This window comes from Prionailurus viverrinus, chromosome E1 (assembly GCF_022837055.1).
Source record: "Prionailurus viverrinus isolate Anna chromosome E1, UM_Priviv_1.0, whole genome shotgun sequence".
Taxonomy (NCBI): Eukaryota; Metazoa; Chordata; class Mammalia; order Carnivora; family Felidae; genus Prionailurus; species Prionailurus viverrinus.
The window spans coordinates 45,472,066-45,498,297 of NC_062574.1; the positions used below are offsets into that span (position 1 = coordinate 45,472,066).

Sequence of the window (26,232 nt, forward strand, 5' to 3'; positions counted from 1 at the left end):
CTGCTTGGGATTCTCTCTCTCTCCCTCTCTCTCTCTCTCTCTCTGCCCCTCCCCTGCTCTCTCTCTTTCTCTCTCTCCCTCTCAAAATGAATAAACATTAAAAAAAAATTAAAGTGAGACCCAGGTCATTTCCTGTCCCAACACTCACCAGTTTATCCCTGAGAAGCCCTTAGTGCCATGTCCAGTGTTTCACATATTTCCTATCTTGCTGGTGTTCTGTTTGCTCCCCCAGCCCACCTCACCCCCAGCCCGCCTCACCCCTAGCCCACCTCACCCCTAGCCCATGTTCCCACTGTGAGGCTTCTCCATCAGGCCCAGCAGGTGCAGTGCCCGGGCCGGGCCCTGAGCACTTTTAGAGGCCCATGAAAATGTTTTAATTTCCTTAAAATCAGAAGACGATATGGGAGCATGTAGGCCAAAGAAAATGTTTTAATATTTAATATTAAAGCATGCATCTTTTTCCTAACGCGGTAAAAAGTGCCCGATTGTCCACTCTCTTACATCCTCTCACCGTTCCTGTGCCTCTCACAGCGCCGGGCACACAGCAGGTGCTTAATAAACACCTGCCGGGGACGCACGAACGAGTCTGTGCTGCCCATTTCTGTCTTCGGAGAACACACCCTCAAACTTGCAGGTGGCTATGATTTGACTCGCCGGGGGCAGGGGGGGGAGCCCTGGTTGCGAGAAACGATACTGAGGCAGCATCTTCCAAGTCACCTGGGAAATGACACAGTGCACTCGCCACCCTAGGTCTGCGGAGAGCAGCCCGGCCCCAGCCACCTTCTCAGTGCATTCCTCAGTGTGGCTCCAGGGGCAGAGACTAGAAATCTGTGTCTCTATGGTGCTTCTCATATTACACCTTCAGAGAAACATGCTGATGGCTAAAGAGAAGTGCCAGCTTTCTCAGTAAGGTAGGTAAAATTTAAGATGCAAATGTACACATTTTCCCCCGCGGGACTCCATAGCCTTTTTTTTTTTTTTTTTTTTTTTTTTTTGCTTGAATAAAAAACATGTGACCTGAAAACTGTTTTGTCTTTTTTTTTTTTTTTAAATTTTTTTTTTCAACGTTTATTTTTGGGACAGAGAGAGACAGAGCATGAATGGGGGAGGGGCAGAGAGAGAGGGAGACACAGAATCGGAAACAGGCTCCAGGCTCCGAGCCATCAGCCCAGAGCCTGACGTGGGGCTCGAACTCACAGACCGCGAGATCGTGACCTGGCTGAAGTCGGCTGCTTAACCGACTGTGCCACCCAGGCGCCCCGAAAACCGTTTTGTCTTAAATTGGCCCTTATGGGGGGTGGGGTTTGGGAGAGGAAAATGGTGTTCCTGAAACAGGAGAACAGGAGCAGTGGTTTTCAGCCCCGCATGGGACATCTGGCAATGCCTTCTGGGGACGTTTTGGATTGACCTAGCCAATTGGGGGGCATGCTACTGGCATCCAGTGGGTAGAGACCAGGGATGTTGCTTAACCTCCTCCAGAACAGTTCCCAATAACAAAGAATGATGGGGGCCCACTTGTCAAAGTGCTGAGGTTGAGAACCCCTGCTTTGGAAGAATCTAAATTCTATGTCATGGGTAAATGACTTACTTGGATCACTTAGGTCTGGCCTTTTCCATAGACCTGATTTTATTGATCTGCACTTTGGCATCGGAGCCCTGGATTTACATTGAGCAAAGGCAGCCTGATGGGGTTTGTGTGGCTCTGTTAGGAGACTGTGGTCGAGGACATTGTCTGAGACCCCACCCCTGGCTCCTTCAAAGATCTCACAAGAATCCCTCCCAGACCTCAGAACATGCACAGTTGCTTCTGGGATCCTTTTAACCTTGTGGACTTCATGAGTTTCCTAACAGGTGGATTTCCCTTTTCACTTCAACTAACGGGAAGCTCAGAGCCCAAGTTGCAGCCCATCTTTGAGAACTGCGGAGGCCCACTCGGAGAACATTTCTGCTGTGCCACCCTCTTGGTTCATTGTACTGTGTGTTCCAGCCCTGTTTTTGCTTTGATCTATTTTTATCCTATTGTAGTTTACTTTGTGTGTGTGTGTGTGTGTGTGTTAAGCTGCCTCCAATCCTTTGGCAACGAAGCAGGCCATAAAAACAAAACAAGATTCAGCAGAGCCCCGTGGCCTCGGCGGGTATTTTTTAACATGCCAAGTGTCATTTCAAGGCTAGAGTCCTGCCGGGGGAAGGCAGCTACCCTTGGCTCCTCCTGTCCCCTCCTGGGAGTCTCCCTTCTTGGAGAACAGCAGTTCTGTGGATTGCAGCAACAGGTTTTAGAGGCAAAGCCACAGACACCCATCTGCCTGCAAATACCTCTCCCTCCCCCATTCTTTCCAGTCTCCCATCTGGCTCCTGCCAAGGGGCTAGACAAGCTCTCCCTTTGCTATTCCTAAGTTGCCTTGCCCACATTTTCGGTCGGGGCGTCCAGGGTTACGCTGTGTAGACTGTCACTGCAGCCAGGGCGGTGTTGGGGGTGGGGTGGGGTGGGGACCTGTATGCAGAGGCGGGGACCTTAGGAAGGCTGTTGTGTGAGGGCGGGGGTGAGCCAGGGGTGGGTAGGGGGAGCTACATACACCTGGAAAGGTCAACCCCGCCCCTCACCCGTCAGCCCAACTAACACTCCCAGCTCAAGCAAGCACCCGTGCCCCCCACATCCCACAGGCAGGGCTTGCCCCTTGTCCGCCAGGCCGGAGCCAGAGCCAGTCCAGTCCGCCTGTCTCCTCTGCTCTGTTCTGCTCACGTGACCCGGCCAGGGCTTCCTTCCCCCAGCCTCTGTCTGCCCATCTGTAAGATGGGGGACCGGGAGAGGTGGACCGGATCCTAAAACTTGGAGATGCTAAGAACCCCTCCTTCATGTGTCCTGACCCCCTCTATTCCTTTTGTCCACTTTCTTCTGGGAACGTGGTGAAGCGGGAGAACGGCTTGTGTGTGTGACAGAACGGAGTCGGAGGTGAGCCCTTTGCGGGACCAGCCTGGACACCAGCAGGAACACGGGGCCGAGGCTGCAGGCTTGTGAGGCAAGCAAGGGGCCTACCCGGCAGGGACAGAGGCCAGCCCTGAGTGACCCCGAGAAGGGCCTTCGCACGCCCTTTGGATGGCGTGAATCAGCAGCCGCCAGCCCCTCGCCTGGCAGTGAGCAGTACCCCCTTCCCCTTGGAGGCACAGCCCAGGTGAGCTGGGGACACCCCACCCAACTTGGCCTGTCTCTGCACTGGCCTGCTCAGTCGGGTCACTGGCCCTGCTGGCCACTGCCGGTCCCGAAGTATAAATCATCAGGTTGGGACAGTGGTGGAGAGGAAGGCCTTGGAGGCCGTGCCCGGGTCCGTGCCCCAGCTCCTCCATTTGCCAGCTGTGTGTGGCTGGGTAGGTTCCTTAGCCTTCCGTTGCCGCAGCGTCCTCATCCGTAGAATGGGGATATGAATGGGGATATTCATATAGAATATGAATAGCCAGGGCCTCACAGAGTTGTCATGACGATAAATGAGGCCAGCACCAAGGGCAGTGCCTGGCAGATGGCGGTCCTAAGGGCTGGCACCCAGCCTTCACCACAGTAATGGTGCAGAACAGCATGTGCCCGGGGAAGCATGAGCAGAGCCCTGGCCTGCAGCGGTGGTCGCGGACGGGACACGAAGGCTGGACCGGGGCGGGCTGGTGCTGACGCGCATCTTTAGGCTAGAACCACAGCCCTGCCCGGAGCAGCACATTTTTTTGTTAAGTGTTGGCCGTGACCTGAATTAGCATCACTACATTACTGCCCAGATGCAGCCCCTGGCTCCTGCTTTGGGTTGCTGGAGGTACAAGGGGCCCTACAGGGCATCTGTTAAGGCGAGATGTGCCCTGCAGGGGCCGTGGGCTTCTCAGGCGAGCCTCGGGGACCAAAGGGGAGAGAGTCCTCTCCCCTCCCTCTTTTGGGGCCACCGCACCCTGCTTCTCACTCCCAGCCTCAGCCACATCCCTCATTAGCTGAGAATGAGCCCCTCTAGGGACAGTGGGGCCGGTGCAACATTTTTATTATGCTTCTAATTGCTTCCCAGGGAGGATGAGCTCAAGCCCAAATTTCTCTGCGGATGCTCGAGGAGAGGGGCAGGGTTTCCAGGAACTCAGCCCCACTGGCCCCACGTGGAAAGGAGGATGTGTGAGGGACTTCAGCTAGCAAACCCTGCCTTGCCTGGGCTGACAGGGCGGACGGGTCTCCAGGTCCCCAACCAGGACAGACACACCCTCAACCTCACTTCCTGAAGGAACGAAGCTCCCAGGAGGCCGTGAGCAGCCAGGTGAAAGGGCTTTCAGTCCATGTTGTCCTGAGTCTACTGCTTAGTGACTTGGGGAAGGTGGCCAGGTGGCGTCTGGACCCGTTTCTTATGGGCTCTCAGGCCGTGAGTCTGGACGAAGGGCACGCTGCCTTTAACATTCTCCGGGTCAGATGGGGAAAAGCCGGGAAAGAAAGGAGGGCGGCTCCTTTCTAGGGACTGTGTCTGCACCCGGCCCAGTAAGAGGAGCAGGGTTCCCGTATCACAGAGGAGCAGAAGGAGGCACAGAGCAGCTAAGTGACTTAGTGGCCACAGGCCCCCAACTGGCAAGCGGCGGGTGGGCCACCAAAGTCCCAGAGCCCCCAAGACCTGCCCAGCAGATGGGCACATGAGCCTCGTCCCATGTGGGGCCGGAGAGCAGCGCAGGAGGGGAGGGGCCCCAAAAGGACAGGGAGAGAAGCCACCCCAGATCCCGAGTGCCTCAGGGGCACAGGCAGCCCCAGGGCCCCCAGTCGGCACCCGTACCCACCCACATCCTGCGATAACCCTCCCCAGAAGCAGAGACGGACAACGGGAGTGCCACAGCACTTTTTTTTTTTTTTTTTTTTAATGTTTCCTCACTGTTTTAACAATACCATGAAAAAATATATACAGTTTAGAATCTGGAACTGACCACTGTTCGCACGGGTTTCAAGGGCAGCTGGTGGGGGCTGTAGGGCCCCTTCTGACTCCTCCCCTATGTGGGAGCCACACTACTGGAAACAGTACTGACAGGGCACCGGAATCAGGAATTAAGTGGATCAGGATCTGGCAACAAGCGGGAGAGGCTGCAGCACTGACGCCCGCTAACCCTGGCCTGTCCCCTCCCTCCGCCGGGTACAAGGGGACAGGAGAAGGTGGGTCAGCTTGTTCCCAGGACAGGAAAATAATCATCAGTTAACCCTGGGGCACATGCCCAAGCTCCCGCTCGACCTCCTTGGGCAGGAATCTCAGAAGAACAACAAATAGTTTTTTTAGCATAAGTATGTTCCAAACATGGTGTGGGGCATACTTACACTACAAAAATTATCCTTTGTATGCCCGACATCCTAATTTATCTCCGCGTTCTGGTTTTGTTTTGTTTTATTGCTAAATCTGGCAACCCTCTACCCTTAGGGGCCTCAGAAGTGGGGGAGAGGGTTCTGCTGGCAGAAAGGCCTAAAGAAGGGGAAGTGGTCAGTTTGTGTGTGTGTGTGTGTGTGTTTGTGTGTGTGTGTGTGTGTGTGTGTGTGTATGGGGGGGGGAGTAACTCAGTCAAAAAAGCTTCTAGCCCTCCAAGAAATGATATATTAATTTTTTAAAAAATCCTTTTCCAGAAAATTTCTACACTGGCTGCCTTCAACTGTTAATAGCCATGGGGTGGGGGGGGGGGGGAGGAGGGGAAGGACACACACGCACGGACACCCACCCCATACAGTTCTAAATAAAGTCTGGAAGCACTTAGTATAAAGGTTTTCTAAAAGGATTTGATCTTCCATCTGGTAGCAGAGCTGTTAACACTGTTCCAGATATGCTCTGGAAGGATTTAAACAGGACAGGAGAACAAACAGATCGATAGGGGCCGAGCGAGTGCCCAGCCTGTTCCTAGTGTCATCCTGGAAAGGCCCCTTTTAGAAAATTCAGGAAGCCTGGGGCCTCCTTTCTTTCGTTCCCCATCCTGTTCTCCCCCCTGGAAGGAGCCGTGTTTAGTGCACACATTCGGTCCGGCTTTGCTCCAAGGGGCTCCAGACTCACGGTGCAGGAGCCGGGAGTGGGGGGCCGGGGCGTGGGACCACCTTTCCTCCTGCCACACGGCCACCAGTCACAGCAGAAACGCCAGGAGAGGAAAGGCGAGCCGAGCGTCCTTGGCCGAGGCACCGGGGCCGCTCCCGGACTGACCCGCCGCTGCTGCCCCACGAGGCGGGGACTTGGCTGACATGCGTCACCGTCTGAGGCCGGGCTGGAGGGAAGGGAGAACCGGTTCCTGCCGCAAGCACCTGGTCCGGCCCGCAGCACACGAGAGGGCTGGGTGCGCCAGGCAGCTGGGTGCCCACGCCACCTCCCTGTGTCCCCATTGGGGCCCCGGCCTCGCCAGCGCCCCACGTCCAGGACGGGGGACGTCCAGGGTCTGCGGTGGAAGCCAGGCTCCTGGCTGCCTTGCACAGGATGGGACGGGACAGGGAAGGGAAGGGGGTGGTGGCCTGGAGGGGGGGAGGGGGCAGGGAGGAGACGGAGCCCCCCTCCCGCCTGGTGCCCCTCACACCCGGATCTCATCCTCCTCCTCCTCGTCCATGAAGGAGAACTCCTTGTCCTGCTGCCGGGGCAGCGCGGCCCGGGCCCTGTCGGGCCCCCGCGAGGCGGGGCTGCGCTCCTCCAGGATGCCCGAGGTGCAGCTGGACAGGGAGCTGCTGTCCCGCGTGGTGTGGCTGCCCTCGCTGCGGGCCGAGCCGGGGCTGGGGGCCGCCGCCCAGCCCTCGTCCTGGGGCGGGTCCCGGCCCGACGCGCCTTCTTGCTGCCTTGCCCGTGGAGGGGCCGCCGATGCCAGGGCCGGGGGAGCCCGGAGGGTGCTGCCTGCGGGGTCCTCGTCACGGTAACCGCCGCCCTCCTCCTCGGGGTCCCACTCCTCCTTGTCCATGATGCTGAGGACGTCGCCCAGCATGGAGGGGCCCAGGTCAATGTGGAACGACATGACCGACTCGGCGTGCTTGAGCCCCAGGCTGGCCTTGGGCACCACGGGCAGCTCCGTCAGGTCCCCAAAGGCCTGCTCGTCGAGGAGGGGGTCGGGGGAGTGGAGCGCGGTGGCCCCGTTCCGCCGGGGCGCCAGCTCCCCCTCGCCCGCCTCCTCCTGGCCACCCTCCCCGACACTCGCCTTCTTCACGGGGCTGGACGACAGGCTCTTGGGCAGCTTGCCGGAGCCCTTCTCGGCGGCCTCCTTCTCGTTCAGCTGCGGCAGGGACATGGCGTTCTTGACAAACAGAGCCGAGTCCCGCAGGGAGCCCAGCATGTCCCTCTGCTCCCGGTCCCCCCTGGTCACAGACTGCGACCGCTTGCTGCCCCGGAACTTCCGGGACAGGAGGCCGCGTTTGGAGGACGAGGAGGCGGCCTGCTCCTCCAGGGACTCGCCGTCCAGCTCGCCGGCCTTGCTGTTGAGGAAGGACGTGTCCCCGAAGGCGTCCCCCGCCCGGCCCACGTGCATGGTGTGCCGGAAGTCGCCCAAGGGGGCGCTGATCATCTCGGCCGTGAGGTCCACGCGGGAGCGGCGCTTGGAGTGCACCGAGCTCGACACCAGCTGCTTGAGGATGGGCATCTTGCCGGTGGGGGAGGGGGGCGGGGGGCGGGCCTCCCAAGGCGGCAGGCGGGTCGGGGGTCAGATGTGAAGTCCGGCGGGCATAGGGGGTGCCAAGGAGGAGATCATAGGGCTGCAAGAAGAGAAGAGCAGGCAAAGGGTTAACCTGGGCTGGCCGCAGGGCAGCAAGCCCATCTACAGAGGGGCTGCTGCCCAAACCTCAGCTCTCCCACCAGAATGAAATACTGTGAAAGAAGCCACCGGTGGCCCAAGCCTGCCTGATTCTTCACGCGCAGGCACTCGGGTTAGGTAGCCATGTAGAGTTCAGGTAGCCACAGACACATTTTCCCCGAACCAGAGAGAAGGACGATCCTTCTTCCGAAGGACAGCATCTCCCCCGACCAGGATGCCACCAGCGTGAACACAACCACGTTTAAGGCGGTGGAGATGCACAGGCGGTTCCGTGTGGCAGTCTGGGAAAGAGCCTGGGTCCAGGACAGGACTCCCGCGGACAGCCGGGCTGGAGACACGCTCTAGGTTCTTCCTGCTGTCTGACCTCAATCCCCGTGGAGGCAGTGGACACCTCAACCTGAGTCATGGTCCTCTGACGAGGGAGAGAACAGGATGGGCTCCGGAGAGACGCTGCCCGGCACCTCCACGTATGTGGGCGGCCAGACTCGCTTTCTGAATCAGAACTGGGGTGGGGCCGCTGGGACCCACAAAACCAGCTCTCCAGCCTTCCAGTCCTCACTGGGTGTCCCACAAACGAGGACCCCGCCTGCGACCTCTCCACCGTGGGGCCAAGCTCTTTGCTGGACACTCACCCTGTGTCTCCTAGGGATGAAGACTAGAAAATTCTGGTATCTTGAATCATTAAGGGTGCAGGAGGAGGGCAGGGACTAGACGGCCCGGCCCCCGAGATCTGCCGACCCCGGGGGGACAGTTAACCGGAAATGAAGATCAGCGAGGGGGGCCCCGGAGAGCCTGGGGCATCTGAAAGCTCCAGGTACCACCCATATAGCTCCTGGCAAGCACCAAGTTGAGGTCGACTGTTGGGAGACAAACCAGTCCTTTTCCCTCTGGAGGGACCTGCCCCAAAGGCTAAACCCAGCCAATGCAGGGCTGAGCAGGGCAGGAAGATGGGCGGGATCTGACAAGGCGGGTGGGTAAGGGGTGATGGTGGCCGTAGTCTTGCCAACAAGACTTCATGGCGGGACCACTCTTCCCACTGCGAAGCGCGACCCGTGGGTGTCCCGCCGGTTTCTTCCTCACCCCCATCTAGGCCGCCACGTCCCACCTGGCCCCCGACGCCAGCCCAGCAGATCCCCGTTTCCCCTTCTGTCCCTCTCCAGGCCATTCTTCACCTTTTCTCTAAAACAAAAGCCATCCAGGACTCACCGGTGCAGACCCCTCGATCTGGCGACCCGTCCTGGCCTCCCTCCTTCCTCCACGCCACTGCTTGCCGCTCCCCTACCTTTGCTCTCTGTCCTAGCCCTCTCTCGGCTTCTGCCTCCTGGACTCCAGGACTGGACACATGCAGGTCCCTGCTGGCACACCCTGTCACCTGGCTCACTCAACGTCCTTCCGGGCTCGGCTGAGACGTCGCTTCTTCCGGGAAGCCGTCCTTAGCCAGGGTGAACCCTCTCGGCCACCTCGCCTCCGGCCTCCCAGCACTCTGGATGTCCCCTCTCCCGGCAGGCACCGGCTACATCGTTCTAGTCCTGCCAGCTGGTTTGTAATGTGCCCACTGGACCCTGAGCTTCCAGAAGGTTCGGATGGGGCCGACTCACCACCGAATCCCATCTAGCAATGGGTCTTCAAAGACCTGTTGGAAGGCAACACCTCCGTCCTGCCTTCCCCCATCTCCCTTTCTGCTTCCCAGTCCAGGGGCCGCGCTGGCTTCCCTTCGGCCTCTAGCTGGCTCCAGGGTTCCCGGCCGGCCTGACCCCTGTGTCCTCCAAACACCCCCCACAGCATTCTCAGTCTTTGTCCAGCTGCTGACGCCCAATCTGATGGCTCCCCAACCATCAAGTGCCACCCCCCAAACCCCGCCCCAGGCAGTCATGCGACTGTCACTCCAGCAAACAAAGTTCTCTAGGACGGGAGGCAGGAGCCAGGCACCGGGGCGCAGGTGACCTGGGCTGGGCTCAGAGCCAGGTGAGGACTCTCACTACCGCCAGTCAGCTCTCCCTCCTCCTGCCCCTTCTTCCCACCAACCCTCAGGCGAGTTAGCTCTCCCCATCCCTAACCTGAACCCTCTTCTCCTGCCCACGCCCTGGGACCTAACCTCTAAACAATCAGACGCGGACCAGCTAGACCAAGGATTGGCCAGCATTGTCTACAAAGGACCACAGACTAAAGATCTCTGGCTTTGGGGAAGATACCGTCTTTCCAGTAGGAGAGCAGCAACATACTGCATGGAAACAAAGGGTATGGCTGCGTCCCAATAAAACTTTATATATAAAGACAAGTTGTGGGCCAGATTTGGTCCATGGGTCCTGGTTTGCTGACTCCAACTACATGAGAAGTACTGGCCTCAGGGCTATCCCCTCGCCACACTGCCCAGGAGAGGGTCAGCATATGTGACCTTCTGGGTCTGCCATGGGCTCCCAGGCAAACCTTTGGGGGAAAAGCTCTCTTTGGCTAAAAAAGAGAAAGGGAGGCTGGGGTTGGTCTCAGACGTGTTAGGAACAGAAGGAAATCAAACCAGGTTTCTAATGAAAGCTTGGTACCAGAGAATCCCTGAGCTTCTGCTGCCCCCAGGACACTGAGGCAACAATGGGAAAGGCTCACGTGTTCAAACGGCCTGCATTCGAACTCCTGCCTCTAGTCACAGAATCTTGGGATCTCAAAGAGCTGGGAGGGAAGGGACACCCAGAGCAGCTCCAGAAGACAGGTGTCACTGAAGCAAAGTCACTCATCCAGGTTTCTGCCCCAAACGGCAGAGCTGGGCGAGAAGCTGGCCTCCTGGTCCAGTGCTCTGCTCCAGACCTTTCTCTGGCCTTTGGTGAGTAGCATCCTTTACCAGCTACCTTTACCAATTGGACACCTCTCCTTGCGTCTGGGCCAGGAGAGTCCAGAAAAAGGAGGAGCCTAGCTGCTTCCTCAAGAAAGTTCCTGATCGATCCGAGAGTGTCGACACTTTGAACCAGATAATTCTTTGTGGTGGGGGCCATCCTGCACATGGTAGGATGTTTCACAGCACCCTTGCCTCTACCCACTAAATCCCAGCAGCATCCCTCCCTAGGGGGGACAACCAAAATGTCTCCGGACATACCAAGTGTCCCCTGGGGGGGTGCAAAATTGCCCCAGGTTGAGAACACAGCTAGAAAACTAAAGCTTATACTACTTACCAGATAAACAACAACGACAAAAAAGGGGGGGGGTGGGTGGGAGACAGGATAGGGGGCACAAAGGGTCAGAACTGTGGGAACACAAGACATGCACTTCCAGAGTTCAGGGTTTCATTGCAACAGTAGGAATCCCCAGACTCAGCGGGCAACTTGAAGCGCTGTGGTTTCCCGATGGGAAGTGCTCCTGACAGAGAAAGGGGAACCACACACTCAACCGCCAAGGGCTCAGCAGAACCCATGGAGTGGCTTGTGGCCACTCATAGGGACCTGGCATTCTGGCCACCAAGACTACAGGACAGGAGGGTCCCATCAAGCCATCAGCCCCCCTTCTATCCTGGAGGGTAAAACAAAGGAACAGGTAAGAGCGGCCAGCGGGGAAACCCACAGGCCAGGCCCGGGGCCCCAGCATCCTGCTGGGCCCTACACCCCCAGAAAGAAAGCAAAAGTCTGGCCGGTGCTGTGTGCTACTTATAGCATCGCTCCCTGGGGGTGGGAATGAGGCTTTCCGGCTTATAAAACACCAAACCATCCCTCCAGCACCCAGCATGAAAGAGTCTGGAGAGAGCTGGGGTCTCTGTGGAGTCACCTGCCATCCCACTGCCTAGCAGTCCTGGGACGGGGCCAAGGTCTGGGTCTCTGGGATCCTAGAGCTCAGACTCGATGGGCCAGGCTTCAGGGCTGGTGAGAACCCTAAGCTCTGAACAGAGAGCGATGAGGGGGTGAAGAGATGGAACACTGAGGTTACGGGCAAGCAGGTGGCCTGGGCCAGTCCTGGGGGCGGCAGGTCAGGAGGCCTGCGCTCCCACCCGGAAGGGGATCCTGCCAAAGAGAGCTGTGCCTTTGGCAGGGGGTGTTGCTAACTGCCATGACTCAGCTCTGGGGATGTGGCTAAATAGGCTGCCTGATGACAGGGCGGCCACTCCCCACAGCCTGCCTGCCCGGGGCGGGGCACCACCACCCTGCCCCGAAGCCATAATTCCACTCTCCTGCCAGAGCAAAGGAAAAGGGAGCAGGGACTCACGGCTGTCCCTTACTCTCCCCAGCCTCTGATGGATCTAGATGCCTCTACCCTTTGGCCCCACCATCCCCAGAACATTCCTTCAAGGCAGGAGCAACGGACCCTCCCTGGAAGGCCAGGCCCCTGGCTGGTTTACACCAATCACGCTCCCAGCTCGGCTCTGCTTCTGGGACCCCGGAGGACAGCGCCTGCCTGGACCCCTCACCCATCCTTCCTGGCATATTGCACACAGAGCACTGGCCTCCCAGATCAGCCAGTCAAGCAGCAACCAGACAGACAGAAGGACAGGCTGGACCAGTGCACTCCAAACACTCAAGCAGTGGCTGGCTCCTGGCAGCCGGGCCAAGGCAGGCGAGAGACCCAAGTTCTCCTGGGGCGGTAAGGCCGGCCTCCCACTCTCGCAGCTGACCCGCAGCTCACCCTGCTTCACGGCACGCAAGCTTCTACGCCCACCGTACTGCCATTGCCACCGGAGGCGCCTCTCCATCAACGCCCCTGAGTTGTTCTAACGCCCATCCGGGGCCAGCCCCAAGCAACATGGTGGAAAGCAAGGGGATGTTTGGTGAAAGACAACCTCAGTCATGGCTTGGGATGGCGACAGGAGGCCGTGTTCATTTCATTCATTCATTCATTCATTCATTCATTCATATCCACCCATTTTCCCATACCTGTCTAGGTTCCGAAGACAGGACAGTGGAAATCTCAAGGCGGATAAGGCCCCGCCTTCCCGGGGGCACGTCTGTAGTGAATATGGGTGGGTGGGGAACAGCGCTGCATACACGCAAGTAAGACAGTCAGTCTCTCAAGTGCTTGGCATCAAGAAAGGGAGCAAGTGTGGGTGTCACGGGCCTGGGGGAGGCCCCTCTGAGGAAGGGGCTCTGTGAGCTGAGAACTGAATGGTGGAAAGGACCCAGGCAGGTCAAGAGCAATCCAGGGAGGGAACAGCACGAGCACATCCCCAGGGGAGGGAAGAAGCTTGCGGAGCTTGAGGAACAGAACGGAAACCCAGGGGCCAAGGGCCAGGTCACACAGCCCCAGCTCCCTGAGGACCAACCAGGTAGGAGTCTGGATGGCATTCTTGGTAGGAAAGGAAACAGGTGGCAGTTCCCAAGCAGCACACGGTTGGTGCACAAGACGGCCGGCGCTGCAGAGCCCAGGGCAGAGGATGGGGGCCAGGAGACGGATGCGGCTACGGAGACAGACGGAGGAGGGCATAAGTGGGGCAGGGTTTGGAGGCAGTGACACCAGGAGTCGCTGAGGGCCCAGATGGGGCAAGAGAGGAAGGGCAGAATCAAAGACTCCAGGCCCCGGCCAAGCCCCAGAGGCCCTTTCCCCCCCCAGCAGGTCTCACCTGCTGGGTGCGGACCTTTCTCCCAGGGTGCAGCCAACACTCCACCACTAGGAAGAACTTAACTTTGCCCGAACAGGGGAGGCCTTCTGCCACACAGCCCCTGCCAGCCGGAGCGACACATGGAAGGGCCTTGTGCAAGTTCCGCGTTAACACGGGCCACTCCTCTCCCTCCCTGAGAGGCTAGAGGCTCTGGCTTTTGAGGCCAGAGAGAGACTCGGTGCCTTCTGGAACATTCGGCAGCCTTCTCCTGCAAAGATAAGGAATCCCAGCGAAGGCACAAGACGGTTTAACTCCCAACGGTGGGACGGGGCGGACGGGCTGCTCGGTGAATGAACAGAACCGTGGACGCTTTGATCCACATTCTTACATAATGTGGGAGGAACCGCGGTGGGGGCGATGTTGTTATTTTAGCCGACTTTAGTACTATTTGGAATCTTTTACCTCCTTCACGCGCACTGTGAAAAGCCCTCGTATTTGTAAGTGTGCTGTTTGCACCAGGAAATGAAGAAGCACGGTCTTAAAATAATCTGGGCCTGAACAGCGACCAAAAAAAAAAGCCCGGGATGGAAACATGAAATACCACCGTTACCCACTCCTGTACCTCTTGCCTATCCGTGTCAAATATCTCCTTAAAATCCCTGGGTGTGGAGTGACCATACTCTCAGAGATGGTGAAGCCACATTAAGGGACTTAAGGGACACATGAAAGGACACATGAAGGGACTGCCCCCAACTGTGGTCTTGGGGCAGGGGCAACTATGGCAGTTTCTTTAAATAATGGCTTTAAAATGATAATGATTTAGCAACTGCCCTGTGGAACGATTTCAAAGCAGGAAAAAAGCCACACACGCAGATATGCATAGAAGCCTTATTTAGAATCACGAAAGGCTGGAAACAACCCAACGGCCAGGAATAAGGAAAGGGGTGTGAGGAGTAGGTCCTATTAACTCAAACGATTAACGTGCGAAAACCACGCGGCCACACGGGCAGCTGCTTCCCAAACGGCATTAAGGGGAAGGAGAAAGCAGGCAGAGCTCAGGCTTGTCCATACACAGCATTCACACGTCTACATGGAGAAAGGCTTAATGGGCACACAGGGAAGCTGAGGAGTTAAGTTAGACTTGAGTGGAAAACAGGCAATTTTTTTTTTTGTTTCCTTTGATGTGATATGCTGTTCTAATAATAATAATAATAGGGGTGCCTGGGTGGCTCAGTCTGTTGAGCTCACGTCCCGGGCTCAGGTCATGATCTCAAGGTTCGTGAGTTCGAGCCCCGCATCAGGCTCTATGCTGACAGCTCGGGACCTGGAGCCTGCTTTGGATTCTGCGTCTCCCTCTCTCTCCGCCCCTCCCGCGCCCATGCTCTGTCTCTGTCTCTGTCTCTCTGTGAAAAATAAACAAACAAAAAAGTAAGAAAAAATAATAATCATAAAAATCCCAAAGCATCAATGTCCCAAAGCATCAACGGCTGATTAAGGAAAAGACATTAATTTCAAAACCAGCTTAAAACTGTCTGGTTCTCAGGGCCCAATACAAGGCACCGAGCTGGGGCTGGGTGAGGTGGGTCTCGGGTCCACTCTCTCTGCGCCAAAATCCCCCGCGGATGTCTGTTCTCTTTTCCTCCTCCCCCTCCCCCAAGCTAGACAGGTTGTATTCAAAGTCGTGGAGGAGAAAGTGGGCGACCTCCAGCAGCCCGGTGTCAGGGGAGACATGGAGATTAGGACTCCCCCGAAAGAGCTCGCTCCCCAACAGCTGCTTCCTGATGCCTGAGCCTCTTCAACTGAGGAGATGAAAGGTAACAATCGCCACCCCCCCACCGTCACCGTCACCGGAGACTGGCCAATTTCCAGTGTCACTAAAGCTCCAAGTTGGAGGCCAGCCTCCCACACAGGTGATCCCACAGTGGGACGCTATCCGAGATGCCCGGGGCAGGTGAAAGTTCTGCTTCTGCTGCTCCTACAGCCCTAAGCTCAGCTCTTCCGGTGGCTGCACGGGAGCAGAGAAAAGGCTGGGGTCACACAGGGCAACCAGCACCCCAGTGCTCCCCCCTAACGGTGGACAACCAAGCCACGTGTGGAAACAGCAACACTGTCTAAATGAGAGAGTCTGGTGTCTGACGCATGCCAGGCATTGTCCTAGACCGTGGGACACTTGTGCCCCTCGCCCTGCAAGGAGGGTATCAAGATTGCCCCCCGTTTTACAGAAAGGGAAACTGAGGCTCAGACGGCGTGAGCCTCACCCGACAGATCGCTCTCACATCTACTTAAATGGTGACTTCAGCCCACTTCTGATGGGCGTTGGACCCATGGTTTTCTGTACGAGGTGATGCCTCCCGGCCTATTCAGATGTTCCCAGCTGAGAATGTGCCTGTGGAAGACGGGGGTGGGTGGGTGGGTAGGACAGCATCGGGAGGCTGCCTATCCAAGAGCCTTGGAACCAAGACTCATTGGGACGGACTCTGTGTCAGAGATCTGCTCTCAGGGCTGGCTCAGAAGCGCTCTTCCCTACTCAGGATCTCATTCCTGCTCCCTGCTCAGAGGAACCTCCCGTGTTCTGATTCCCTGGGAAGGGGTGGGTGGGGGAAGAGACCAACCTGAAGCAGAAGCCAGGACTCCCCTGGCGTGTTTAGCAGCTCAGCACAAGGCCCCGCCTCCAACGTCCCTCCCTCCCGCTCCACTCTAGTCCCCCTCATGTCTCAGTCCCCCTCGTGTCTCCTGGTAGTCCCAGCTGCCAAGAAGGAAGACCAGAACCAAGCTCCCTTCCTAAAACCTCCCAGGCCGGGGGCCCTGTATTTGCTCCATCACCCCTGCCTGCCTGCCCATCCAGACCAGGCTCACTGGCCCATGGATGCCACTACCCAGCCCCATGTGGGCAGATCCCACTTCCTGCTTCCTAGAAGAAAGGGAAAGTGAACAAGGGCCCAGTTTCAATACCTGCTTCCCAGAGCTGCCAGTTACCTGTGCAGTTTCCCAGCTTTCCCTGCTGGGTGAGCCCGGCCCAGCTAATGAGGATGCGAGGCTCTTGGCCGGAGCGGGGCTCACAAGGCGAGCCCCACGTACTCCACACCAGAACTTCTCAGCGACTCCTGCCTTCTGCTGCCTCTCTAGGGCTATTAAATTATTTACAGCTATACCGTTCGCAGCACCAGCCTCACGTGGCTACAGAGCACCTGAAACGCGGGGAGTCCGAATTCACACGTGCTGAGGGGCAAAACAGACAATGCACTTCAAAATGCAAAATAGCTCATCCTATTTTTCTATTGGTTCCATGTTAAAATGAGAATATTTTGAATATGTTGGGTTAAATAATATATTAATTTCACCTATCTCTTTTCACTTTTTAAAATATAGTTATTGGGGCACCTGGGTGGCTCAGTTGGTTAAGCGTCCCCAACTGTGGCTCAGGTCATGATCTCAGGGTTTGTGGGTTCCAGCCCCGCATCGGACTCTGTGCTGACAGCTCAGAGCCTGGAGCCTGCTTCGGGTTCTCTGTCTCCCCCTCTCTCTGCCCCGCCCCTGCTCAGGCTCTGTCTCAAAAGCAAACATTAAAAAAAAATAAAAAGATAATAAAATACAGTTATTCAAAATGGAAATGAAATCTGAAACTCGCAAACTGCTTCCACTGGCTAGTGCTGATGGAGGCATTTTCCCCTTTAGGACAAGGGCAGTACCTTCCACTGTAGGTAGATAAATAAAGCCAAGCACTGTTCACCTTTGGGGGAAAATATTTACACGTTCATAAATAACGTCTGCGTTATTTTAATTTAAGTACTACATTCCAAAATTTTACATCCAGTGGGCCGCTAACGAATGCTAGGTTGTTTCCATTTTATCCCAACTCTGTAACAAAAATCCTCTGGCTAAGTTTGCGCCAATCTTTATTTCCGGTCGAAAAGTAAGTTAAATTACTTCTGTTTCTTATTGTGAACTTGTTCTCCAGAAGGTTCTACACACCAAGCTGCAGTTCCAGCAACACAGGAATATAGTGTCTGATACCAGGGGCTGTATCTTCTTTAGTTGGAAACAACAAAAACACGACAATCAGCACACTCACAAACTTGTCATTTGTATCTCCTTAATTATAAGGGGGGATGAGCATTTAAAAAGTGCATCATCGGCCTCTGTGTCTTTCTCTTGGGAATTGCTTGTCAAAGCCTTTCGCCCAATTCTCCGGAGAAGGGGCTTCACCTTTTCAATGGATTTGTAGGACTTTTTAAAATATTAAAGCAGTTAAAATTTTCTTACCATCCTACATACTTCTGTAAGTTTATCACGCACCCGTTTGCAGTTGGGTGATTTTGTCTTCTTTTCCAGAGTGCTCATTCATTTTTATATAGTCAAATTTGTTTCGTGGTTTCTGGCTTTAACACTATGAAGCAAAGACCTTCTCCACTTTTCAGTTTATGAAAATATCCACTTCCTCTACACTACCAGGTAATATAATAATGAGCAACTACTCAGAGAGAAAAATACTGGAAGGAAATACAACAAAGTAAAGCTGCCTGTGGCTTATAAAATTGTGGGTTGTTTAAAATAGAAAAACGATTAAAATACAACGTTGTATGCATGTTACTGATTCCTTATGGGATTGTTATAAAATGTGGGTAAGGCATTAAAAGTTACCTTCACCAGATATTAAATTCTTTATTTACAGATACCCTTCCACTCGTGAATCTATCTTGGGACTCCCCTTTTTGTTTGCTGGTCTGCTGATTTCTAAACCAGGTCTACACTGCCACTTTGTAAAACATTTTGCGCGTCTAATAGGGGAATATCCCTACTTTAATTTTTTCCCTAAAGCTGCCTTGCATTGTTTCTAACGTTGTTCCTTTTCCAGACGGACTTTAAAAACGGTAAGTCCCAAAAGAAATCCTAGTGGGATTATGTTGGAATTGAAAGGACAGAAGAAATGAACTTGGGAAGAATGGACTTTATCACAACATCAAAGCTTCATAGCCATTTATTCAAATCTTTTGGATAATCTCCTTTATTAAATGTTCTAAGTCATACACATTCCTTGTGGTGTTTATCCCAGGTCATTCTGTGCCCTCTTGTCATTGTGAGTGGATTATGCTCTTCCCCCCTTTACCTAGCTGTATTTTCTGACTATTACAGCTGCTAAATGGGGACGTTAGTCTTTTCTTTTTTAAATTTTTTTTTTCAACGTTTATTTATTTTTGGGACAGAGAGAGACAGAGCATGAACGGGGGAGGGGCAGAGAGAGAGGGAGACACAGAATCGGAAACAGGCTCCAGGCTCTGAGCCATCAGCCCAGAGCCCGATGTGGGGCTCGAACTCACGGACCGTGAGATTGTGACCTGGCTGAAGTCGGACGCTTAACCGACTGCGCCACCCAGGCGCCCCTAGTCTTTTCTTTTTTAATTTATATATATTTAATGTCCACGCTGCTAAACACACTTGACTATATACGAACCCACTTTTTCAACCCTAAGTTGTAGGAAATTCAAATTCGAATGAAGAATTTCTAAAATTTCGCATCCAAATAAAGATGTGCCATAGGTGTTAAAAACACACTGGATTTCAAAGACTTTGTATGATTAAGTAATGTAAAATGTCTTAATTTTTTATGATTATGTGGTGAAATGATCTCTTTTTGATGTGTACACTCGGGTTAAACAAAACATTAAAATTAATTCCACCTGTCTTTAGTAAAAAAAAAAAAAAAATTAACATTTATTTATTTTTTGGGAGACAGAGATAGAGCGTGAGCGGGAGAGGAGCAGAGAGAGAGGGAGACACAGAATCTGAAGCAGGCTCCAGGCTCTGAGCTGTCAGCACAGAGCCTGACGCGGGGCTTGAACCCTCGAACCATGAGATCATGGCTTGAGCTGAAGTCGGACGCTTAACCGATTGAGCCGCCCAGACGCCCGTCTTTAGTTTTTCAAACTGTGCCTACTGGAAAACTGAAAATTACGTATGCGGCTGGCACGGTACCTCTCTCTATTGGCAGTGCTGATCTAGAGGGATCTCCACTGATCACGCGTAATGCTCACCACTGGATTCAGACATTCTCGTTCATTTCAGAGAATCGATAGTTTCTTACAGTTTATAAGAAAAGGAAGCCAGTAACTTAGCCAGGCGAAGGTGCAGTAGGGAAAACACGCTATAGCTTAGAAAAATCTACCCTTTGACTGCTGGAAAACACAGAAGCAGCTGTCTAGGCTTGTGACAGAACTGTAGCAGAGCCTGGGCTCTAAGGCTGGGGCTGAGGACCCCACTCTGGGAAGTGCTATCCCAGCTCCCATCTGTGGATCTCAGGTGGCCCATGTGTCACCGGAAGTATGAGAAAGGGAACTCACATTCACTGAGCTCTTCCTCTGCACCAAGCAGCTGCTCTATCTTGGCTAAACCGCCTTTTTTCCCCCAATTTTTTAAATGTTTTCTTTATTTTTGAGAGAAAGAGAGCGCGAGCCGGGAAGGGGCAGAGAGAGAGGGAGGCACAGAATCCGAAGACAGGCTCCAGGCTCTGAGCTGTCAGCACAGAGCAGGACGCGGGGCTTGAACTCACGAACCGTGAGATCATGACCTGAGCTGAAGTTGGACATTTAACTGACTGAGCCACCCAGGCGCCCCTGTTTTTTTTTTTTTTTAACAACAAAACAAGTACTACCACTGTCCTGTGTTCTTTCCCACCATCCAAGGGACTTATCATCCCCATCTTACAGATAAGAAAGCTGAGGCTAAGAGACACCAATGCTCCACCAAGTCACGTACTTGCGAAGAACAGGGCTGAGAAGAGTCTCAGGATCCGCCTGGTTCTGAGGTTCTTCCCACTGTGGTTCTTCCCACTCCACCGTAAGGTGTGCAGGGGAGGGTCCTAAGTATTGCTGGGGCCCCGGCCTCTGAGATCTGAAGGTTCTGGATGCGTGCACACGCACAGGATACACAGTTTTACATAGAATTCCAGGTTAAAATATTCCCAGCCTGGCCACTCCATTCTCCACCACCCCAGCGAAAAGTACAGATAAAATCCTGGGAAAGACAGGGGCAGCTCCATCCTGCTGGCAACCGGCCATCCTCTCCACCGGGCCCCTTCACCTTGGTCTCTCTATCCACCTCCTTCCCGGTCCCAGAACCGTGTGCTCTGGGCCAGGAGAGGGAGGCAGCGAAGGCAAGTGGGAGGGGGAAGGAGAAGGCCCCCCCACCCGCCCCCAACTCGGGGGGTGAAAACAGCTCCGGGGAAAGAAAGGGAGGCCAGGAAGCCGCAAAGCCGCTCAGGAGTTGAAGGAGTCAAGAGCCAGTGACTCCGGGATATCAGCAACTTTGCTTGTTTACGGGACTCTTCCTGGAAGCTTGTGTTTCCCCCCAGCCTGCCTCGGGACACAAGCAGCGGCTGCCATCACAGGGGGAAGAGCCAGGAGAGGAGGAAGAGGTGCCTGGTGGGGACCCCGTCGGCCTGAGCACCCAGGGCAGGTCTCGCCGAACCTGGGAGCGGCCCTAATGCTCCGCCTCACAAAGAAGCGGCTGGGCTTGAAATCAGATCTGCCAGGCCCTGTTTGGTTTCACTTCCCTTCTCCTGAGAGTCCACTGCTCAGCCGAGGAGTGGGGATCGAAAGACACTCGAGGCTCTCCAGAGGGTGGATCTGGACTCACTCCAGAGCGGGCTGGCACATCTCCATCTTGGCCCTGCTGGAGCACGCAGGGTGGAGGCGGAGAGCACGGACCCTGGAGCCAGACTCCCCACCGCGGCCCGGCCACACTGGGCATGTTACACGTGCCTCAGTTTCCCCGCACGCTTTCAAAGGGATTGGTGCCATTATGTACTTCCTAGCATTGCCATAAGGATTAAATAAGCTCGTGTAAGCAAGGCCCTCAGCGCAACAAGAGGCGAGCACTCACGTATTTGCTGTGAAGATGCTGTAATGTGCTCCCTCTCTCAGTGGATGCCCTATGCCCATGCCTCGAAAGGTAGGAGGAAAATTCCAGCATCCCCAGCGACACTCTGGCCAAGTTCAAAGACATCTACCTCCGGAGCCGCCTGATGATACCCAATCCAAAAGGCTCCAGAGCTGACCCTTTTCAAGTCCTTAGGGGGGGGGGGGGTCCCCAGGATGAAGTGTTGCAGGAGGAGGGGTCCTCCCAGCTTCTGAAGCCCAGAGATAGACTGCAGTCCCCACAGGCCGTGGATCGAGCCATCCAAGACTTGGCTCCGCTCCCCCTCTCCCTTCCTGGCCTTTCACGATCCAGGATGAAGAGTCTGGCTTCTCTGGGACCAGACTTAAACTCTTGCCGATTTCAGCCTGATACAGGGGTGGGGGTGTGAGGCGAAGGTGGGATAAAAGAAACGCCTGCCGCTCCTCTCTAGGATGAGGGCCGGATAACTGAGGAATCTGGGGCACTGTGGGCGCCAGCGACAAATAATGCACAAAACCTCCACACGCTCCACCCCCCAGTAAAATGCTCCCTGGTTCTCTGGACCTAATCCAACCCTCACTAAGGTACAGAAGCTATAGTGAAGCCCAGAGAAGCCTCCTTTTGTGTTCTCCCAGCCAGGGGCGCTAGTCCCCCTTTGATGCTCAAGGGCGATATTCTAAGGCATAAAGAAGGCTTGCAGGGAGTGGGCCCCTGGGGGAACAGACAAAGGAGGGGCAGGGAACAGAAGCCGGGACACAGAGCTTCCGTGGTCACCCTGGGAAGATCTGGAAGCTGGGGTCTGCAGCCCACATTTGGCCGCTGCAAAAATGGCACGAATCTGAGCAGACCTGGCCGAGCGAGACGCTGTCCCTGAGTATACACTCGGGTGTTTCTTGCCCTGGAACGGCTGCCTTTCAGAGGCCCCCGCTCCTGGGATGAAGGAAAGAGGGGGAAATGCCAGCAGGGCAGCTCAGTCTCTGTGGAAGCCTTCCTTCACGAATGTGCCCCACACTGCCCTTGCCTGACCCCGAAGGGAGACCCTTCCCCAGCTCGGGAGGCGGAGTGGAGACTTCCGGTGCCCCTGTTCCTGGAAAAGGAGGGGTCTGGATGCCAGCGCTTGCCACCCTGGCATGGAGCCCCGAGCTGCAAGCCGGCAGTGCCTGGGGGAGACTCTGATGTACGTTTCTGGAAGGAAGCCCAAGGCTCCACAAGAGGCGTATTTTCAGCCGGAGCTTCGAGGACACACTGAGTGGGAATGTGGGAAACTAATAGCTTAGACTTCCTTCGCGATACTCTGCGAGCGAGCGAGGAAGGACCACATCCAGCCACACACCCGCACCCACACACACCCACACGTCCCTCCAGGTGTGACCATCCAGTTCCTCCAGAGAGGGTTGGCATGGGTCTGTCTCCGCCCCCCCCCCCCCCCCCCCCCGAACATCCCAGAAGTCTTCCCCAGAGCAAACCCTGCAGGACCCTCTGCCAGCTGGCTCCAAGGTTTGGTTCCTTTTCCCAAGGTTGAGGAAAAGCCTTCAGTACATAGGTCAGAAGACCTAAGTTGGGGTCAGCCCTCTCTCAGCTTCCAGGGCAAGATTGCACAACCCCTGTTCCTCCGCCCCCAAGCCTTATCTCTGGCATCAACCCGGATCCTGTTCCTCCGAGGGACAGACTCCACCCTCCCCACCTAGGGCAAAGGAAGCTGGAGACAGGCAGAAATTCTCAGCTCTCTATTCCCACCCCAGAGAAGGGGAGAGTGACTGCGAGAGACAGGGGGTGAGAGGGAGAGAGAGGGAAAGAGAGGAGATAGAAAACAAGCAAGCCTGGCCAATATCAAACACCTTGCTGGCCACACCTGGGCACGGCCTGTCCTGGCCACAGAAATCAATCAACCACTCCAAAGGCGGAGGGGGTTGGAATCCCTGAACCAGAGCCAATCTGAGGCCCTGCTGGGAAAGCGCCTGACTTGTCAAGAAGGGTCTAAGATTCCTCTCCCAGGACGACATTTGTTGGGGCGGAGAAATCCTCCCAGCCCCACTTTGTAGATAAGGCTCTCATTTGCTTGGGGCTCCCTGGGCTCCCGTCTTGTGAGGGCTGGACATTCAGTCTCCAAGAGGCAGGAGGACAGAAGTAGATCCGGGTTTGCACATCCACTTGGGATAAGCATCAGTGGGTGGGCATGTGTAAGGAAGAAAGGAAGGGAAAAAAAGAAGGGTCGAGAGAGGAAAAGGCAGATAAAGGACCCCAATAAAGGACGGAATGTTCCAAGTAGAGGCCTGAGCGAAGCAGTTTAACGGGGGTCTGTGAGCTCAGGGGGACATCAGAGGGGTTGAGATTCACCCCAAACCATAGCGTCTTGGGTGCAGACTCCCTTGATCACACCAGCCCGCTCCCTGTCCCTGTGTGGGTCACCAGAACCCCTGGGAAGACCAGAACCCACTGGGATATCTCCCAAGGTTCACTGAAGCCCCAATTGTGGGAAGGAGCAGCTGTCCTCCAGGAGTGGTGGGCCAAAGTCCACATTTGGAGGAGATGAACCACACTAATCAGTAGTCACATGGGCAGCTCACACAGGGCAGCTGATAAAAGGTGGAGCCCACATGGCACCCCCCCACTCCTGGCAGGCTCCTAGCTACCACACAGGGCCGGAGCCTCACCAGACTCCCCAGGACACCCCATTATTGCTCCGGGAGCCTTGGAGCCACCTAGAGGCCTGGATGGGCCCAGCCTGGGTCCAGAAAACTCCCCATTCCTGGGGAAAATCCACAGCTCAGTTCCCCCTTCCTTTGTGCCCTTTGTTCTCTTAAAATTCAGTCCATCCTGCTGGTGGTCCCCTCCTCCACCCCAGCCTCAGAAAGGGGGCGGAGGCGGCGGGGAGTTATTAGAAACCCAGACTGTTCGAAGAAGTTGCATTGCAGGAGGCCCTCCTGTAACTGGGCCCCTCATTGTTTACGCCGGCTGCATGGGGAAAGCTTTCTCTGGTCCAGATGGCTGCTGGGGTAAGGAAGACGGAGATCATCCCTCCAGCACCACGCACCCTCTAGAGAAGAGCCAGCAGGCTTCAGCAGCTAGGGGACCCTGTCCCCATTCAACTGCTCGGATACACACGAGCAAAGAATAGGCGCCGAGGATGCAGCTGAGGGCGTGGGAGCCAGTCAGATTGCAAAGGGTGAACAGAAAAGAAAAAGCATTGTATTTCCCCTCCATTCTCTCAGGGAGAGAAAGAAAACTTCCAAAGCCCAGGCTGCAGTATCTCTACGGGAAACACCAGGAATCTGGTTTGAGTTAACAGAGAGCACCCCTCCCCCAGACACACACACACACACACACACACACACACGCACGCACACACACGGCTCAGTCCTCTCCCAGGAAGCCCGCCCAGCCGCAGCCCTCCAGCCCCGGCTCCCGGTTCCCGCCCGGCTCTCCCCGTCGGACACTCACCGGCGGCGGCCCGGCCCGCAGGGCAGCTGGTGGAGGACGCACCCGGGGCAGGGGCAGTTTTGTACCCCCGGCTGGGGGCGCTCCAGGGAGGGGGCGGAGCCAGAGACGGCCGACCGCAGCTCCACCGCCCCAAGCGGGCGATTAAATCATTAACCGACCGCTCGCGGCCGGCGGCCACGCCAGAAGCGCTCTGCCCCAGGCGCACCCGGCGCGCCGATCCCGCGCGTGGCCCCCTCCCAGGGCCGCCAGCTCGGCTGCGCCCCACCCCGCCGGGAGGCGCCGCGTCCGCTCCCGCCTCGGCCTCTCGCGCCTCGGCCTCCAGGTCTCCCGAGGAGGCGGGCGGGGCCGGAGCCTGGCTTGGGGGGGGGGGGGGGGGGGCGGCGGCGGCTGGAAGGAGGTTGTATTTGTTTCCTCGGCCGTTCCCTTCCAGGCAGCTCCTTCCTTCTTTCCTCCCTCGCCGGGTGACACTGGGTGGCGTGTGCTGCAGCGTGTGTACGAGAGCGAGCGCGTGTGTGCACGCCTCCGCCACTACACGCGAAGAATTCGGTTTCTATTCACGGAGAACTCCGTGCGCACACACGCCCCCCTCGCGGAGACGGCGGGCGGCTCGCCGCGATTGTTGTGCCACTGCCCATCCCGGCGCACGCCCCATTCCCGGGCCAGCGGGCGGACCTTTAAAGCCGGGGACGACCCCCGCCCGGGTCCCACCCGCCCCAGCAGCGCCCTGGGCCGGACGCCGAATCCCGGTCTGGAGAGAGGAAATCGAGACAGAACGCGGTTTTCCCGGCTCTCGGCCACCCCCTCCTCCCCAAAGCCCGCTCGGCTCGGACACGGGGTGCGCGGCTCCGGGTCCCAAGCACCCGGGCCGCCCCGCGCGCGCCCCGGCCCAGCCCTTCCACCCGGGGCCGGGCGCAGGAGTGGGGGTCTCTGAGCCCTCCTCCCCGCCCCTCGGCCCCCTGTCGCGGCGTCTTCCACGCTCTCCGCCCCCACCGGGGGCCTCGAGCCACCCCCCGCCCCCAGACCGAACCCACCCAGGCCTCGCAGGGCGCGGGCTGCTGGTCGCCTACCTGGGTCCCCAGAGACGCGAGCGCCGGACCGGCGCGGCTGCGCTGTCCCCTCCGTGGGCTCTGCGCGGCGCCGGGGCTGGAGGCCCATGTCAGCGCCGGCGTCCGTTTCCCTCCAGCCCTCGGGCTCGCTGGGCGGTGAGCCGCTCGGACACTCCCCTTCCAGGCTCCTCCCGCGCCCTCCCTCCCGCGCCCTCGGCGCTGAAGTCACGGCGCCGCCTCAACCAATGGCGGCTGGGAACTCTCGCCCGGCCGCTCGGCCTCCTCGGTTCAAATCTGCGAGTCTGAGGCTGTCGGGGCTCCTCCAGGTGGGGCGGCCCGGGCGTGGAGGCCCACTGGGACCCGGGCCGGTGGGGTCCCGAGGGCCCCAGCGGTGACCAGGAACCAGTACGCCCCGCCCCCCGCCCCCCCCCACCCCGGCCCCAACCTCCCGGGCCCGGCCCCGACGGGAGAAGGGAACCCGGGGTCTGCGTCCCCCGGGCCGTGGATTCGTCCCCGACCCTAACTGGAAACGAGAGGGGCGGGAAGGAGCCGGCCCTCCAGTCCCGTAGAGGGTGTCAGAGGGGTTTGGGCGGGGTG

General features: G+C 56.6%; 1 protein-coding gene across 2 annotated transcripts; it reads right to left on the reverse strand.

Moving 5' to 3' along the window:
* Window positions 1-4,833: 4,833 nt before the first annotated feature.
* CDC42EP4 (CDC42 effector protein 4) lies at window positions 4,834-25,797 on the reverse strand. Of its 2 annotated transcripts, none has more exons than XM_047833872.1 (2): window positions 25,657-25,797; window positions 4,834-7,687 (listed from the first exon to the last, which is right to left on the reverse strand). In XM_047833872.1, exon 2 carries the CDS (start codon window positions 7,573-7,575, stop codon window positions 6,526-6,528), a length of 1,050 nt encoding a protein of 349 aa, XP_047689828.1. In that variant the 5' UTR covers window positions 7,576-7,687; window positions 25,657-25,797; the 3' UTR covers window positions 4,834-6,525. The 2 variants fall into 2 exon arrangements, with proteins under 2 accessions (XP_047689828.1, XP_047689829.1); XM_047833873.1 differs by lacking the exon at window positions 25,657-25,797 and adding an exon at window positions 24,590-24,795.
* Between the last annotated feature and the right edge of the window lie 435 nt (window positions 25,798-26,232).